The sequence below is a fragment of the Pleurodeles waltl genome, chromosome 3_1 (genome assembly GCF_031143425.1).
Source record: "Pleurodeles waltl isolate 20211129_DDA chromosome 3_1, aPleWal1.hap1.20221129, whole genome shotgun sequence".
Taxonomy (NCBI): Eukaryota; Metazoa; Chordata; class Amphibia; order Caudata; family Salamandridae; genus Pleurodeles; species Pleurodeles waltl.
In genome coordinates this window covers 1,882,692,449-1,882,711,038 of record NC_090440.1, presented here as the reverse complement: position 1 = coordinate 1,882,711,038, position 18,590 = coordinate 1,882,692,449, and the positions used below count along the sequence as shown (strand labels likewise).

At 43.9% G+C, this 18,590-nt stretch overlaps 1 protein-coding gene across 1 annotated transcript in view; it reads left to right on the top strand.

Annotated features, from left to right (window-relative positions):
- MDH1B (malate dehydrogenase 1B) overlaps positions 1-18,590 on the top strand; it is a 196,671-nt gene that overhangs the window by 22,272 nt on the left and 155,809 nt on the right. The window contains exons 3-4 of the mRNA XM_069225978.1: positions 3,017-3,151; positions 9,797-9,939. Of these exons, the coding sequence (XP_069082079.1) occupies positions 3,017-3,151; positions 9,797-9,939 (278 nt within the window). The remainder of the gene's footprint in view (positions 1-3,016; positions 3,152-9,796; positions 9,940-18,590) is intronic.

Genomic DNA, 18,590 nt, shown 5'->3' with positions numbered 1-18,590 from the left:
TTACATTCTGCTCATGTCAACAGGTTATGCATATAGTTGTTCCAAATCATATTTCGGGCACCATTTTTGCGAGAGAGTGTTTGGCACAAAGTTGAGACAGATGCTTCGGTTTTCCTTACCAGTCTTTCTGTTTTCTCTTACTCTGTACTCTGAGGTTCCTCCTTTGATGTCCATGGGCCCCTATTGGCTGTTGCAGTCTTATACCCACTCTTTACTTTACAAGCTCCTACTGCCAGAGGAGTGCAATGGTCAGAATTGGCTTTGTGCCTCCCTGTCTTTAGTGGTGCTGGCCTGTTAATGGTAATCATTCCAAGGGGGCAGTAAGTAAGGAGAGCGTCCTGAGTGCGTCTAGGCTCCACTGTTTGACAGTGTCTTCCTTGAATGGAAGAAACTAACTTCTGACATTAGTTATATTCCTCAACCCCATCTGCCTCGCACTGACAAAAGCTGTCTTTTCTGCTTCCTCCTGTGAGAGAAGCCATCCAGTTTCCATTTCTGTGTCAGCCATCTATTGGTGAAGTGAACTACCTTGGTCCAGCCTGAATCTGTGCATTGTGGAACCGCTCACGCGCAGCTGCAGGAATCCCTTGCTCAGTGGCGGTGTCCTGCCTTCGGCTGCCCCATGAGGGTGGTCCTTTGATAGCTTCTCACGTTGAAAATAAAGTGGAGCAGATCTTTACAAAACTGGAAAATCTGGAAATTAACCAAGAGGACATGGCTTCCCAGAAGAACAGTTCGCGAAAATGGGCTTACAGCTTGATGAGATATTTCGCTTTTTTAATGAGAGTAGAAATTAAGGTGCCGCTGCAAGATCTCAGGCAATCAAGTATTACAATAATTTTTTTTTTTTTTTTAAATACAGTCGATTTGAGCAACGTTGCTTATGCTTCCGCACTTCACTACTAAATCTATAAGTGAAAGTGCTGGTGTGCTTGGCCTTAGGGATGGCCGCACCTTTACACCATCTGTCAAGAAGGCATCTCTTGAGACAATCACGTAATATATTTGACACAGCAAAGTATACTGAAACCGCAAATGGCATGACCTCATAGGTGCTGGAAACGCCTTTGCGTTCACAGAAAGGAAAGAAATGTTAATTTTTGGATTGAGTTGAAATTTGCCATTTACGAAAACCTGCAAGCTGAGGAGAGAAAAGCATCAGTGTTTCAACATTTCTTGTTCATAATTTGTGTCTAGTTTTTAATGACAGCGGCGCTGCTAATGTTAGGTGTGAATTCCAAGAATGAGGCACCTATCTCAAACAAGCCACGACCTATTTTAAAAGCCCCCTAACAACAAGAGCCAAGTATCACAAAGTACTGTGCTGCGGAAAGAATGAACACATTTACTTTACTTTTTTTGTTGCTCTGTGCCTAATGAGAAGTGGAGCAGGAAGGTTGTGCTTTGGACCATATTGCATAAATAAATAGTAAATTATTTTTGCTGCTTAAGTAATAAGAAACGGCACAAAGTAATACCATCGCCTGCAACCCACTGGTTGGCGTGAAGATTTAGAATAACATCTTAGTTTTAGGAAGAAGGAAACCCTTCCTCCTACACCTTGCCCCACCCCCTTTATCGATATGGTAGGAGGACAAGGGGATATAGCGAACTTGCCCCTTCAAACTTGATGAGTAACCATTAATTCAATGGAGTCCATAACTCTGCAAAGGGCGCTCAGTCTCGATGGTGTCTGATGGTATGAGAAGTAAGACTTTTAAAAATTTGGGCCACTTCAACTCCCTATGCTCTTTAGAGAGAATCTGGTTCACAGGGGCCCAATCGGTTTCATGTTCTTTGGAGAATGCAATAGTTTTCATGGCAAATATTTCCCATAGCCTGCCAAGCCAATCCTCAAATCTGCTAAGATTGCCCTAAATTGTAAACACAGCCAATGCAATCTGTCTCCATTTAAGTGATTTGTGAGACTTTCCCCTGGGCATTGTATCCCAGGAAGACTACCGTAGATTCCTAGGGACCAGAATTCTAAAGGCTATGTCGATCTCAGCTAGAGTTGATTCCCAAAATCTGTTGAGCTTGGGGTACGACCACTAGTAAGTGATTAAGGGTGTTGGTAGCTTTGCACCTCCTCCAGCATGGGTCAGATTTCGATTTGTCCCATTTCCCTATTGTGTCCGGGATCAATACAGTCTGGTGTTGGAATATGGGCCGAGGTGTGGTCCCCATCATAGAGGCTCTCCCAATTCCTAGGAGTTATGATCCAACCAAGGTGTCCCTCCCAATATTTCTGCCCTGGTGTTTTCCCAGTTGGAGTGGGCCCCAGCAAATATTTGTAAATAGCAAATAAGAAGTGTCTTTCACACGATCCATCCTTATAAAGTAATATTTAAATATGAAAGATGTACGAAGTTTGTGCCAAAATCAGGTTGTTTTCAGCCTTGTTATGAAATATATTGCAAAATGAATATGCTGTACTGTGCTCAGGGCAAACTATTTTGAAATATGTTCTAATAAACGCACCTACCTACATCGCCTCTTCTACACCACGGGCCATTACCTCAGGAAAATAGTTGAATGTAAATGACATTTTTATTGAAAAAAATGCGTAAGGGATACTTAAATACAGAGATAAAATAGGGGGTGCCTTGGAGCTCCCTCTGAAGGCGATGTAATTCCCCATCGGTCTGGTGATTTACTGCACACAAAACGTAACATACAATACTTCTTTGCTTATTGTTCAAGCACTACACATAGAGTAAAATACAATCATTTATTTTCCCATCTGATGCAAAAACTGTCTTTTGTCTAAAAGTGATTTCATATGACTTTCTGTGTGTATTTGGTCTCTTGCTATGATCTTGCTTTTATTTTCAAACTTTGCTGCACACAATGTTTGTTTGTGATGTACTTTTCAAATTGTTCTAGTTTCCTGGAATCAATAATGCCTCTAAAAAATGGAGTGTCTTGTTGCTAGTAACCTAGACCCACACTTTGCAGCAGCCACCAGACTTTCAATAATACCTTTTCAGTTTAAGTTTTGATGTATGTTTCGTAGCTCTGGCTGCAAAGCACATGTGAGAAGAATGGATGGAAGCACACACGTTCTCCAATTGTATGGCGAGAATTGGTGGACAGAGGTGGAAAGGGCTTGCTGCTGGGAGGATTTAATGAATTCATGGAGCATGCCCAGGTAAGAAACCTTGAAAGATATATACATGAGTACAGTAAAGGAGTTCTTCAACTCAGCATCACAACATTAGGTTCATACACCTGTCCAAAGAAGCTCAGACATGCTGCATAACCAGGGGTACTATGCCCATACTTTAAATACTGAGTGACAGGTATTTCACCAACCTTAGAGATTTATAAACCAATAGTAATAACCTTTGGCTGCACCTCTTGCACACTAACTTCATGCACCCCCTCAGTGGTTGACATTGCCATTCAACCATCTAGGTCTACCATTGTCCCTTCACCATCTTAAAGCCATATTCAAACTGAACATGACACTGTGGACACACAGCCTTAGGGATGGCAAGAACACAATAAAAACACGTGATCATACAACGACTGCGATTCCTGACTGTGAGTAAACCACTGAATCACCTACAAAGACATGCAAGGCAACCCACAGCACTACAATATCACAGAAGTAACTAGTGCATACTATACAAATGGTCATAACATAATATCTCTCTCCATCCTTTAGTGTAGCCTGTACTTTACATGATTCATAGATACTGAAAGACACTCCCCCTTTAATTTAAAGTTGGATTGGCATGCTCTTGTTATTTATAAATACATTTCCACAAAAATGATGTTAGATTGTAGAAGAAACTACTACCTATCTGAAAACGAATGAAAATGTTGATTATCTGAACGGTATTGTTGTGACAAGTCCCTAGCCACCCAAGATTAATCTCTCATGCGTGACTTTCGGGGCACCACGTCTCCCCCTATATCAATCACATTTCTGGGTGTTCACTCTCACCCCTAATGACCAACACTTTAGCTGTTGGTTAGTGTCAGTCGTACACCCTTATGTATCCTGCTTACCCCGTCATTGTCTCATATTTTTCCAATATATATTCCCTCCTCTTTTCCTCCTATGCCCACTGTGTTTCCCTCTTTCATTGAGCTTTCTCATCCTGGGCAACCATCTCATAAAAATCGACCATGGGGGGGAGGCAATTTGACGTGCAGTGGAGCGCTTCTATTCTAACAATGATTCTGTAGGCCATGTTTTTTCCATTTTAATCATTGCTTCGGGAAATGACCAACCAGTAGCATCAGAATGTAAATGTAGACATATGATTGATCAGATGTTATTATGTGATTTGGATATGAACAACTGGGGCACTATTTCTGTAACAATTCCCTGTCTAGAACAGCATGCCAGTCTAACACTTCGTGAAACTATTATTGTCCCAACAATGCCTTTTGAGAAGAGCTTAAAAAGTTGAGGGGCAGTTGGACAATGGTGTACGACATGGGCAATCTTTGAGCTTTTGAGATGAGTAGAAAACAGCCATGCAGAGAGACGTTACACTTCATCAGCATCAGCAGTGCCTCCGCTTCCGTCTCCCTCACACAGCCAAGCAAGAGCTCTGCCTCTGAGCAAGCAGTCTTATGGACCAGGAGGTCTCAAAGGCAAGTCAAGTTAAATATCCAAAGTCTTTATCCTGAAGAAATAGTAGTTGTCCACATTCGCACCTGATGATTACCACATAACCCTGCCCTTCTCAGGGTGCACTGTAAGAATATTGCTCAGTACAGTGTCTTAACCCTGCAGGAACTACATTGGATTCATGGTATGGTTCGTTTTCACAGCTGCATTTCTAAGAATGTCATAGAGGAATTCTACCTGGTGACTGCTAACAGTTGAATGCAATTAGTTGTAGTTTTCTGACCTATTAGTGACTCAGGGCCTGATTTAGGTCTTGGCGGATGGGAATACTCCATCACAAACGTGACGGATATCCTGTCCACCATATTACAATCCCATTATATTCTATGGGGATAGTAATACGACAGATGGGATATCCACTGCGTTTATGATGGAGTATTCCATCTGCCGAGATCTAAATCAGGTCCTTAATTTGATCTCCTTAGCCACATTGATCTGATAGCATGCACAGTGGCTTTGACCCTCTCACACAATGCTTTCTGCACAAAGGATTTTAGAAGCGGTGCTTCAGAAAGGGATGTGTGATAGAACAAACGGCAGACCTGATTGCACCCCTTTTTCTGTAAAAACCCTGCAGCAAGTCATTAGTCTTTAAATTTAGGCCGCTTTGCTGTTGCTGGGGACATCCGTTGTTCCAGCTTTATTATCTTTCATGTTTTCCAGTTTAGCTCAGCTAACCCAAAAGCAAAAAATGTCCCAGTAAATAGTGCAGAGATGGATTTATAGCCCTGTTTCCATGACAAATGTCTGAGGTTTCTATGACCGTATTTAAATCTGATGCATAATGATTAAAGAGACTACTGAAATCACTGTCTTAATTATTGCAGTGTCTCCACAAAAAAAGATCTATGTTCTATTTTAGAAGAGCCTTTAAATTAAAAGTTACTTAATCAAAACATTGTTGTGAATCCCTCTTGGGCTGTTTCCACATAGATTTCCAGAAAATGTGTTCTGACATTGAAGTTAGAATGATGTGTTGATCACAATCCCCATCTTTGTATTGAGAGTCTGCTCCAGTTCCTATTCTTGCTGCATCTTTCTCCAATTTGCAAAATGTCGTAAAATCCATGCAATACTTGCATGAAATGTAGAAAATGTTTTGGTTCTTATTTTTATTCTTCTCCAGGGGCAGTCCACCTAAGTGGGATTATCAATCAAATCTTTATTTTGGCGGCAGTCACTTCAACTAGCCAGAGGAGAACCTCGGTCTGGCCTAACCGATATAACAAATTATCAACCAATATCAAATGTACCTTATAATCCCCAAATTACAGAGAATGTTAAGTGTGATTCTCAACACTATCCAAGTAAGATTCCTTCTCCAGTCCTGGATGGCCCCAATGTTGCCACCGTTAGAGGATTGCTTCAATTGGATTTCAAGCTGCTATTTGACTATCTGATTTTAGTTAACAACATCAAGCCTTACAGTGGATCACATCTGTTTTTGGTTGTAAGGCAAGCTCAATCCCTAGTTTTGGACCATCTTTCCATCACATCAAGTGTACCTTCCCACAGGGCACATCGCATTTTCTGAAGGGTTTACTTTACTTGTTCTCTCCCACTTTGTTTATTGATCTTCAGTGGGATTTAAACCATTTGTTAATTCTCTACATGACAGCCCGTTGGAGCCGGTGCACTCTTGCCTGGCTTGACTCCTGACTTTAAAAACACATGACTTCAGTCTATAGGATTGGTGAACTTCAGGTCCTTTTTTAACGGTAACTATTTACAGTTTTCTACCTGGATAAACTGTTTTTGCACATGTCCATCTTTCCTATGAGAGTGGCATCTGCCTTTATTTGGGCTGGTCCACCTTTATTCCCTCACCAGTGAGGGCAAACTGCTCCATAGACTGGCCGATAGACGTTCAGTGTCTTACTTAATCAAATGCACATGACAAGACACAGTGGATGAGCAGCTCACTATGGGATTTTCCAGTGCCAAGAAGGGCAAAGTGGTGACATAGTGCACCATTTCATATCTTTTTCAGTAGATCAGGGAGAGCTAGTGGTGCTCAGTCATCCAGATTGCTCTGCCTTGGCCTTACCAAGTCTGGTTCTTTGAGCTTCTACACAATCTTTACAGGAACCACATCACCTTTCCCAGAGGAAAGACATGTCAATGGAGGAAGAGAATTGTACACTGCCCTCTTCCATCACTGAGCTTGAGCACATTAGTCCTGGGTAGGCAATCTCTCAATATTTGGGTTTAGTCCTCTGGGAACATGGAAGTCCTGATGGCTAACAGAAAGCCCTTCACCAGGATCCAGTATAAGAGCAATTAGCTGAGCTTCTGTTGCTGGGCATTGAAAAAGAGTATAAATCCACTCACATGCTTAGTGGATTATATTTTTTTGCATCCCATTTCTGAGATGGGCCTAGCTGAACACTCCCGAGGCTTTCCATGTTCCCATTGAAGCCTACAGGAATAACCTGAGGAGTTCTTCTCCAGGACTAAGAAAGCTGTGAAAAAATAGCTGAAAGGCGTAATGCACTTGCTATACTCTGATAGGCGGTCCCGTAGCCCTTTGGGACTTGAACGTTGGCCTGGTCAGGCTAATGTACACATGTTTTGAACCTTTGGCATCCTCTGACCTTAAATTACTTTTCTAGAGGATTGCTGTTTTGGTAACCATAGAGTCAGCCAAGCATGTTAGCGTGCTACAAGTCCCTATGATGTTCCATATGTTCCTGGAGAATCTCCATACCCTTCCCTCGTGCCAAAAATACTGTAGGGATTTCACGTAAATAAAGAGATTGTTCTTCTAACTTTCTTTCAACATCTCCATGGCTTCTTGACTGAAAAGATGTTTCACTAACTATATGTCAAGAGCACTTTGCACTTCTGTTTGGACTGAACTGACTTAGTGACTATAAAAGCATTAATAATGCCTCCCATGTCAGATGAATACTACCATACAACATCTATTGCTAACCTCTTCATGGAGCCCAGCTTCCATTCATTGTCAGGACACTAGGGTTAAGACGACATCTGTGGCATTCTCTAACTCTGTTCCTGTCATATTTTGGGCAGCTGTAGAGGTTACTCAGAATGCATTCTGCCAACACTCTTCTCTCTGGGCATTCATCAAGATCAATGTGAACTTTGTACAAGAAGTTATCTCTGACCCATTTGCTTGAATCTTAGCTGCATGGTGTTGCTCTTCCCATTTATCTTTACTTAGTCTCAATTAATGTGAAGTTTACCCACATTTTGTCAGAGGGAAAAAGTCAGGACATAAGATAAGATTACCTTTTTTGTGACGCAGTTATTTTTAGTACACAGATACTTTCCTATTATCAGCTCTGTCAAACCAGCACTTCATTCTCACGTCAGACTGTTCATACAGATTGGCATTTTGTAGTGAAGGGAAATGCGTACTCATAGATATAGGGGCAACCTTTGTAGCAGGCATGCATATGTGGTTTCTGTCTCAGAACTCTGTAGTAACCTCTATAGATGCTGTTTTCTAAGCCATCACTTGGTGGAGTGAGCCTCAACACGTTAATAATGGGAAGGGGCCTTATAAACTGAGGATAATGGAGAGATGATGAGATTTTATTTATTTTATCATTAGCCTTCCATGCTTAGCAAGAGATGAACGGTTGTATGTGATTTCATAGAAAAACAATTTCATGGAATACAATTACTGAGAAACCATTTCATCTATACTGTTTATTGGAACTTTTAAGAATCAATGGCATTTACCTTTTTGCAGAAAAAAGTTCATCTTTTTGGTTGAAATTGGCTTTTGAATGCTTATTTTTTTATGTGTAAATGTAATGGTTGCAGGTCTTGCTCTCAGAAATAGTGTTCTCTGAGATATTTATAGTAGTGCATTACTTCAGGGGACAGTATTTCATATTTATATATTTTACACTGCCAAACAATGACATTGGATTCTTTTAATTTGCTGACTTATCACCGCCCGTAAACACCATCAATTGCTGACCCCCACTTTCAACCTCTAAACACCATCAATCCCTGCCCCTAAAATCCTTCACCACACGTAAGCTACACTCATCCTTAAAGCCTAAAACCCCCTTCTGTCACAAAATTCCACCATCCCTGAAACCCAATATCACTCACTACCCCTAACCCCACCCATTTCTGAACCCTAAAAACCCCTTTCTGCACCTAAACCCCACCCATCCCTTACCCTTAACACCCATCAGCACACCCAAACGTCACCCATCCCTTAGACCTAAAAAGCCCTCACCACCTTTAAACACAAGCCATCCATGACCTATCACGACTCCTCATTGCCCTAAATTACTCATCCCTGAACCGTAAAACCCCCCTTTTACATCTAAACTCCACCATTCCTGAATCCTTAAAACGCCTCACCACCCTAAACTCCACCCCATCCTGAACCCTAAAAGCTCTTCACCACCCCAGCCACTACCCATAGTTGAACCTTAAAAAAACTCATAAGCCCTAAAATCCCCAATCAACCCTAAAACCTCTCAACACCATTACACTTCACCCGTCTCTTAAACTTAAAAACACCTCACACACCTAAACACCATTCCTCTGTGAACACTAAAACCCCTCATCATTACTACACTCAACCCATCTGTGAACCCTAAGAACCTCTTTCTGCGCCTGAACCCCAATTATTCCTGACCCCCAAAAAACCCTCACCCTAAACATTGTCCATCCCTAAACCCATACTCCTCATAGTAGTTCTATTCTCCACCCCAGTTTAATATAATTTAGAATTTTTCTTTAAAATGATCTCTTCTTAAAAATGTTTCCTTTCATTTTTAACTTTTTGTATTTTTGTATTTCCTTAAAATTTACTTTCCTTAAAGTTGGTTTTCCATGATTTGGTTTCCTCCAAAGTGGTTTCTCAGTTTTCGTTTTTCTATTAATTTACACACATCTGAGATTAACTTCCTTGGAGGATATGGTGGAGTTGAGGAAGGAAGATAAACTTCTGTGGTAATATCATGCCACAGTGAGTAATATTCAAGCATTGCATTCCTTTGTTCTGAAGTCCTAACAGTAGAATATATCTAAAGCAAGCGTAGTCTCAATTCAAGGATGTTGAGATACATACACCAAATTGCCTCCCATCATAAGTGTTGTTTATTACATTGGGATGAGACTTTCTTTCTTCCTTATTGTTATCCCCTTGTGTTTCAGCACTACTACTTCAACACCTCTAACATGATGACAGATTTGATGCTGAAGATTGGAGAAGAGAATCTGAACACCCATATAGAAATTAAAAAGGAGGAGGATGAGCTCCGAAGCCTGATTAATCCCCTAGAGGTCTGGATAACCAGGTGAGCCTTTAATGTTTTTCCAGTCAAGTGTACTAAATGGAAGAGGAGCATGCATTGATTGACTGAGTGATAGTGGTGTAAACTTCAGTTGTGCTGGTGCCAAGAATGTGATCTCGGCACCCAGCACAATGGAATTCTTCTGACCTTAGCACTTCCCATGATCATCCTTTTAGAGTAGTTTTTGCTTTGCACATATCATGAAAGTACATAGTGATGAGTTAGTGTAGCAAATGAACAGGTTTAGGATGGACTTGCTCTACTATTTTCCTTGTCTTGGGATAACTTCAGAATCGTTCTGGGTTCTAGATTTTTATCCACACCTTTCATTGGTGAGGGGTCTTCTTGTGGCAGCTCAATACCTGTCAGCCTCCAAGGCAGCCAAGGACTACTGGTGTCAGACATTAATGTCACGAAGAGAGGAAATAGGGATGACAGAGATCAGAGGAGACTGCCAGCTATTGAGCACTGTTGTAGAACTCTGCCATCAGGCCAGACAGCCTATTCAAAAGGACTAAACCCAAAGCGACAAAAGTAAAGGAACAAGAGGAAGATTAAGAGTAAGAACTAAAAAAAGGAGTAGTGGCATTGGCCAAACGAGCATAACATAGACTCTAGAGGTGTCCAGAGGAGGAGGATAGGGGTGGCACTTTAAAGGAACATCTCAGTGACTAGTTACGAGAGTGGTTAGTTGAACTTTGAAGCATTTAATTTAACTCAGTTTTAATACAAGATAGCAGGAGTAAACCTGAGCTTCACAACTGATGACATAAGAAGAATGAAAGACTTGATCTACTCTGCCAAAGAAGAAACCAGAATGATGGAAAGAAAATGTATATGCCCCCTTTAGTAGACAAACTCACAACAGCACCGGAAATGATGATCACATTGATTGTTGATCTTAAGAGAGCAGTGTCCGACAGCAACAGCATGTCGAAAATTAAGCAGATGAAGGAAGAGGAGGATCAGCAAAAGGAGATGCCTTTAGTGCAAATAACAGTTAAGGAGCAGATAACAACAGACTCAACAAAGTAATAACTGCAAATCCAAAGGGTGCCTTGGGGCAGGGGGAAAATACCTAAGCCACCTTCAGAAGCAAGAATCATCCTCTTCTAGAATGGAAACAGTCAAGAACTCTCCATTACCAGCTTTATCAAGAAACAATAAGAAACAATTGAAAAAGTTCAGCTAAAAAACAAAATAAGATGACATCAACAACAGTTTGGCAAGTTGGTCCCAAACTGACTGCTGTAAATTCTTTCCCCCAATAGTAGAGATCAATCAGACTGAACTTTTTCAATAAGCTTGACATAAATTTCAGCTGGAAGAACCACAAATTCAAAATTGTATTTATAAAGAACAAATCGAATTACTAATCTCCTCTCAGCAGATACTCTCATTTGAACCAGAACCAGATACCAGTTCCCAAACTACCTTAGTTAGTAACAAGGTCCTAGACCAAGTGGATAAATGAACTGGCTCAAGAAAAGTACACAACAAAAACATGCAGACCGAATAACTCATAAAGTACAGTACTCAATTTCACAGTGGACCCAAAGGTTGGATACGCAAACCTGGTTAGTTCTACTGGAAATCTGAAGCTTTTGAGAAAAGGTTTTTCAAAAGTTTCCAAACTTCTTTCTGGGCCTGGAGACCCACAGGAATAGAAAGGCCCTGGGAACAGGAGCAAGGAAGGATGGGTGAGTACTTAGAGACCATCAGAGTGTTAGGTGGAGGCTACTAGCAAAGCCCAAGCCAAGTCCTTTTGCCTCTGGTCAGCTGGGAATTTCCAGGAAAAAACCTCTGGCAGCTTGTTGTGTTCCTCTAACCACACAGGAGCTCTGAAGGCTGGGGAACATAGGGGAGTGAACAATGGAAGTCACCAGTGCCCACCCACAACTAACTGTAAAAATACAGTTTGAAGCAGGCCCTGTGCCCATAATAAATTATTTATTTACTTACGTACTATTTCCTTACTTGGCTGAGTCTGATTTGGAGTTTTGCATTTCTCCATTTATTTGAAGACCTTTATAGTAAATATATAATATACAAATAGTAAATATATTCAATGTAGATGTTGCAATTGAGAAATAAATACAAACTTCTCATGATCAGTCCAACAATAAATTTAATGAGCATCAAACATTATCATCCACGGCTGGCCATGAATAGCAGAGAACGTCTAGGGACCCTGGAAGACACCTGAGATATGGACTGACGAAACTGAGTTTGGCCTCCAGGGTCTGCAGCTTCAGGGGAGAGTCCTTTCCTTTGCATGCCTACCTCCATCCATGCACAATTCACCTTCTTGCTATCAACTCCGCCCTCATACACAAAAATGTTGGACAAATTTGGGGTATTGTGATGTGCCCATCACATTTCACGAAGTACATCTCTTAGTGGTGTCCTGGTATCAAGTGCCCTCTGAACACAAGATTTGACCATTCTGTTCATGCACTCAGCAAGACCTATAGATTGGTGTGAATATAATGCTCATATGCCTAATGGACAGGCTTTTCAAGAGCTCCTGCAGCTTCTGGGAGGTAAGGTGAATCTCATGGTCCAAAATAAGATGATTAGGCACCCCTTACTGGGGGCATTATCTTTAAGAAAATTAATCAGTACTTTTTGTGTCAAGAGACGCCACACATTTGGTTACCCCCCCCCCCACTTTGAAGTATATCCACAAGCAGTATCACAAAACATTCATTGTGAGGCAACAACTGGAAAGGTCCCCTAAAGTCCAAACACAACTTCTTTCAAAGTGTCTCAAGAATCTCAACAGGCGACAGGGGAGCTTTTGATACAACTCTGCTCTTGTCAATTTTAGCACATAGGTCACAATCTTTAACAACATCCTCTACTTGCCGGTCTAACTCCAGCCACCAGTACCTCGCTCCTATCCTTGATTTGCTGAGATTCCGCCCCTGGCGGCCTTCATTTTCCACTTTGATTACTCTGTCCCTCTAAAAAGTTTCTCTGCAACCCCACTCAATTCCTCCCTTTCACTCCAGAATCTTTTCAAGGCCTCTGTTTGAGCTCTATATTCAGGCCACCCTCTTACAATAAATTTGTTAAGAGTACTTCCTTCAGCATCCTTCTCTCTTCCTGATTCCCACTCATCCTCACCAATAGCATTCTCTCCTACCCCACTGACAGGACACAAGTTACATATGTTGTCTTCCCCTTCTGTAGATAATCATGAGAGAGAATATGCTACCTTATTTTTAATACCAGGTATATCCTCTATCTGGAAATTAAACTCCCTCACCCATCTGCTTATACTGGTAGTGACCTCATCACTTCTGGTGCATGTTTTGATAAGAGGCCTATGGTCAGTTGTGACAATAAATGGCAACCTCATGCACACACTAAAGCTTCCCTTTCAAAGGCTGGGTTATGTTATTCATCGCCTTTAAGGGAATGCAGTGCAAAGGCTACAACTCTTACCTCACCATTAATTAACTGCAACAGCTCAGAACCTGACACATTAAGACTGGCATCTGTTGTCAATTCTCTCTTCTTTAGTACATCAAAATGACCTAGGGTGGGCATACTGCTGATACTTTCCTTAATGGAGCAAACAACTGTCTTAGACTCTTCTGTCCAATCAATTGTGGGCCCTTTCTTGAGCATCATTCCTAAGGGTTGCACAGCACTTGAAAAATTGAAAACAACTTTGGGATAAAATTCCACCAGCCCAAGGAACAATCGTACTTGATCTTTATCTCATGCAAAAATAGCAAGGAGATGAAGGGAGTACTTGAATTAATCTCAGCCACTGGCGCACTCTTGGGCCTCATCCCAGTCCATCTTTTTTTGCACACCACGCCAACACTCAGAGAGTCTGAGCTTGGAGTCACCCAATTACTTTGTACTTGGAAACATAAGAGGCAGATAAGTTGCAGAGTAAAAGAGATATGCATTTAGAACAAAATATTAATGCCATACAGTTTCCTAAAATTACTGAGCATATTGCCCCAATAAGCATAAAAGACTTGCATCTTTTTCTTAAAGAATAACCTTGCTTGGGCATTTTGTTTATCATGAGTGAGACTTTTGCTGCTAGAACTATATGTTTCACCCCACACCATCCTCCAAGAAAGAGCCTTAGCTCTTTGACTTTTACAACCCTCTTCAAGTCAAAGCCTAAAGAAAAGGTACTTGTCAATCCAGTGAGCTCCCAGTACTACCTGGTTCCTATGTTGCCCAAGTCTATTGTGATTGTCTAACTGCTCTTGAGTCACACGTTCCTCGGAGGAAATATATATAAATATTCACTGAAAAATCCAAAAGTTACAGGGACGTTATAGCTTGATTCTGAATTCACTTGCACAAAACCATAGAGAATCATCTGTTATCGTTAGAGTTATGTCAGGTAACAATAACTCGTGCCCCCGCCATGCACAGTTTTCTTATCAATAATTTTATTGCAAATGTTGCAGTTATGTTATAAATGATATTATAGAATATGTTATTACTGATGTAATATGTGGGGTAAGTAGCATTGCATGGCTAAGGGCACGAGTTATAGTTATGTGACACAACTGATACTATAACAGCTGAATTTTTGTGGTTATGTACAAGTAAATTTAGAACCTAACTATAACGTCCCTGTAACCTTTGGGTTCTTCAGTGAATTTGTTTGTTTTTTTCATGCTTATTCCTAACTATAACATCCCTGTAAGCTTTGTTTTTTTTCAGTGAATTTCTATATTATTTAATGCAGCAGGGACTTGGCCACTGTGCCCAACGCCCCATGTGTTGACAACTGAAGGCTGTGCGCAGTGGGGGGTTGGGGCAAGGGACTGCTAATGCCATGCATGGTTTGTTGATCTGCTACAGATTCCTGGATCTGCTCTGGATTTGCGGTTTGATGCAGATTTACATAGGGGGTCACGCTGAGCCCTGCTGCAGCTGTGTAAAATGGCCGGAAACATTTTTTTGGCAATTTTTCACCCATGTGAACCCCTCCGTCTGTCCTATGGGGTCAGGATACCTCTTTCCTGCCCTCTTACCTCACTAGTCAGTGTTCTTTTTCCCCCACCGCACGAGCAGATAAACAAAATGGTGGCCCATCCTATCTCTCAGATTGCAACCAGCCAATCAGGGCCTTTCTTCAGTGCATGGATTTGTGAATCTGCCATGCTGGCTCCCCATAGGATGCGCACCCCTCGATATCTATCTTTCTTTTTCCTTTAATAGCTCTAAAACTACTGAACACATTTACACCAAATCATAAAAAGCACAACCTGCATACCAAGATCTGCTTTCCTGCCAAATTTAGTGTGCTTCGGTTCAGCGGTTCGGGCTGTAGTCGTGCCTAAATACCCTGAGTGAAAATGCATAGGACAAAGCTTTTCTGATGGATACCACTACCTGTGGATTCCTCACCTTATGAATTCTCCCAATTCGCCAGCATTCGACGGAAATTTTCTTCCCAGCTCTCCATGTCGAGGAGGACGTCACAATTGCCCGACTCCCACGCGACTCCGTATGACGTCATCATGGCAATAAGAGGTCCTCACCGGCGTGCTGACGTCAGTTCCCTTTTTTCCATGCCTTTGAAGCATAACGGTTTTGTCCTGCTCTTGGGGAGCTACTGTTGTTGAAGGTGTTAAATTGTTACAATGTCTCCTCCTCGAAAGTCCGGTTTCAAGCCTTGTCGGGAGTGCTGGGTTTACATGTCTGTAACTGACCCGGACAATGACTGCCTGTGGTGCTTGAGTTCTGAGCACGATGTGGAGGAGTGTGGTTCATGTCAGAGAATGAACCCGAAGGCACTCAAGGAGCGAGAAGTCAAACTGTTTTTGGCAAAGTCGAAGAAGAAGGAGAAGCACAGGAGTCATTGAAGGTCTTCTTCTGGAAAATCATCGAAGTCGCACAAGAAATGGCGTTGGCATGATTCCCGGCGTCATTCGGATAGAGGTCAGTCTTGTTCAAGGTCTCCATCCAGTCGGTGTCGTGCGACGTGGGAGGTAAGTCCTACGGTGTCTCCACAACCTCAGAGTCCTCCAACTTCTCCGGTGCCGTCAGTCTTCAATGTGGTTGGGCCTCAGGGGAGTCCTCACTTCTTGCCTGGAGCGCAGTTGGACATTCCAGGTCTGACGCCGACGCCGCAGGAGGAACAGGGGTATCCTGCCGCCAACCAACCCACCCTCACCACCGACCCCAACGACGCAGCTCTCAACCTCACAAACTGGATCTCCAACTGCGCTGACAACCTTGCTCCCCTCAAACGCACGCATCGACAGACCAACACCAAAAAACCTCTCTGGTTCTCTGACACCCTCAAAGAATCAAAGAAAACTTGTCGTGCCCTTGAGAAGGCCTGGCGCAAGGACCACACCGCTGACAACATGACCGCCCTCAAGAACGCTACACGCGAACACCACCACCTGATCCGCACTGCCAAAAGGAACTTTTTCACCGACAGACTAGACAAAAACAGCCACAACAGCAGAGAACTCTTCAGCATCGTCAAAGAGTTCTCCAACCCCAGCGCCAGCGCCAACGCCGTCACGCCCTCACAGGATTTGTGCGAATCCCTCGCCACTTTCTTCCATCGCAAGATCAGCGACCTCCACGACAGCTTCGGACACCAGACCCAACCATACACCACTGAACCCGCTTCCCCGGACATCACCCTCAACAACTGGACCCACATCAACACGGAAGAAACCAAATCCATCATGAACTCTATCCACTCCGGCGCCCCTTCGGATCCCTGCCCGCACTTCATCTTTAACAAAGCCGACGACATCATCGCCCCGCACCTCCAGACCGTCATCAACTCTTCTTTTTCTTCTGCTACCTTCCCCGAATGCTGGAAGCACGCTGAAGTCAACGCCCTACTAAAGAAACCTACGGCTGACCCAAGCGACCTGAAAAACTTCCGCCCCATCTCTCTTCTACCTTTCCCAGCCAAGGTAATAGAAAAGACCGTCAACAAACAGCTGACCACCTTCCTGGAAGACAACAACCTGCTCGACCCTTCACAAACCGGATTCCGAACCAACCACAGCACGGAAACCGCCCTCATCTCAGTCACAGACGACATCAGAACCCTGATGGACAACGGTGAAACAGTCGCCCTCATTCTCCTCGACCTCTCGGCTGCCTTTGACACCGTCTGTCACCGCACCCTAATCACCCGCCTACGCTCCACCGGGATCCAAGGCCAGGCCCTGGACTGGATCGCCTCCTTCCTCGCTAACCGCTCCCAAAGAGTTTACCTCCCTCCGTTTCGCTCAGAACCCACCAAGATCATCTGCGGCGTACCTCAAGGCTCATCGCTCAGCCCGACACTCTTCAATGTCTACATGAGCCCCCTCGCCGACATCGTACGCAAGCACGACATCATCATCACCTCCTACGCCGACGACACCCAACTTGTACTCTCCCTCACCAAGGACCCCGCCAGCGCCAAGACCAACCTACAAGAGGGTATGAAGGACGTCGCAGATTGGATGAGGCTCAGCCGCCTAAAGCTGAACTCTGAAAAAACGGTAGTCCTCATCCTCGGCAACACCCCGTCCGCCTGGGACGACTCCTGGTGGCCCATGGCCCTCGGCACCGCACCGACCCCCGCAGACCACGCCCGCAACCTCGGCTTCATCTTGGACCCTCTTCTCACCATGACCAAGCAAGTCAACGCCGTGTCCTCCGCCTGCTTCCTCACTCTCCGCATGCTCTGTAAGATCTTCCGCTGGATCCCCGCCGACACCAGAAAAACCGTGACCCACGCCCTCGTCACGAGCCGCCTGGACTACGGCAACACCCTCTACGCCGGGACCACAGCCAAACTCCAAAACCGCCTGCAACGCATCCAAAACGCCTCGGCCCGCCTCATCCTCGACGTACCCCGCAACAGCCACATCTCCGCACACCTGAGACACCTGCATTGGCTCCCAGTCAGCAAAAGGATCACCTTCCGTCTTCTCACCCACGCACACAAAGCCCTCCACAACAAGGGACCGGAATACCTCAACAGACGCCTCAGCTTCTACGTCCCCACCCGCCCCCTCCGCTCCGCTGGCCTCGCACTTGCTGCCGTCCCTCGCACCCGCCGCTCCACAGCGGGTGGGAGATCTTTCTCCTTCCTGGCGGCCAAGACCTGGAACTCCCTCCCCACCAGCCTCAGGATCACCCAGGACCACTCCGCTTTCCGGAGACTCCTAAAGACTTGGCTGTTCGAGCAGCGATAACCCCCCCCTTTCCCCCCTAGCGCCTTGAGACCCGCACGGGTGAGTAGCGCGCTTTATAAATGTTAATGATTTGATTTGATTTGCTTTCCCTACTGCGGGTGAGGATCCGGCGGCATTTTTAAATGCCATGTTTAACATCTTTAATTCTATGGCCCAAGGTGGTGCACCGGCTGGTCCCACAGGTCCTTTTGCCTTTTCAATAGGCGCTCCGGCTCCATATAAACAAGTGCCATTTATGCCCTTTTACCCTGCGGAGGGTGTTGGTCCGGCGCCGAAACCGTTGGCATTGCCTGGAAGACCTTTGACACCAGTGACTTCACCTGCTAGACCAATGGAGCCGATGACGCCGCCCCAGGTTCGATCGACGCCAGTGAAGCGGCCCCGAGAGTCCACGCCGCCAATGGATTTGGTTCCGGCGTCAGGTGGATCCTAGGATCGGGGTGTGTC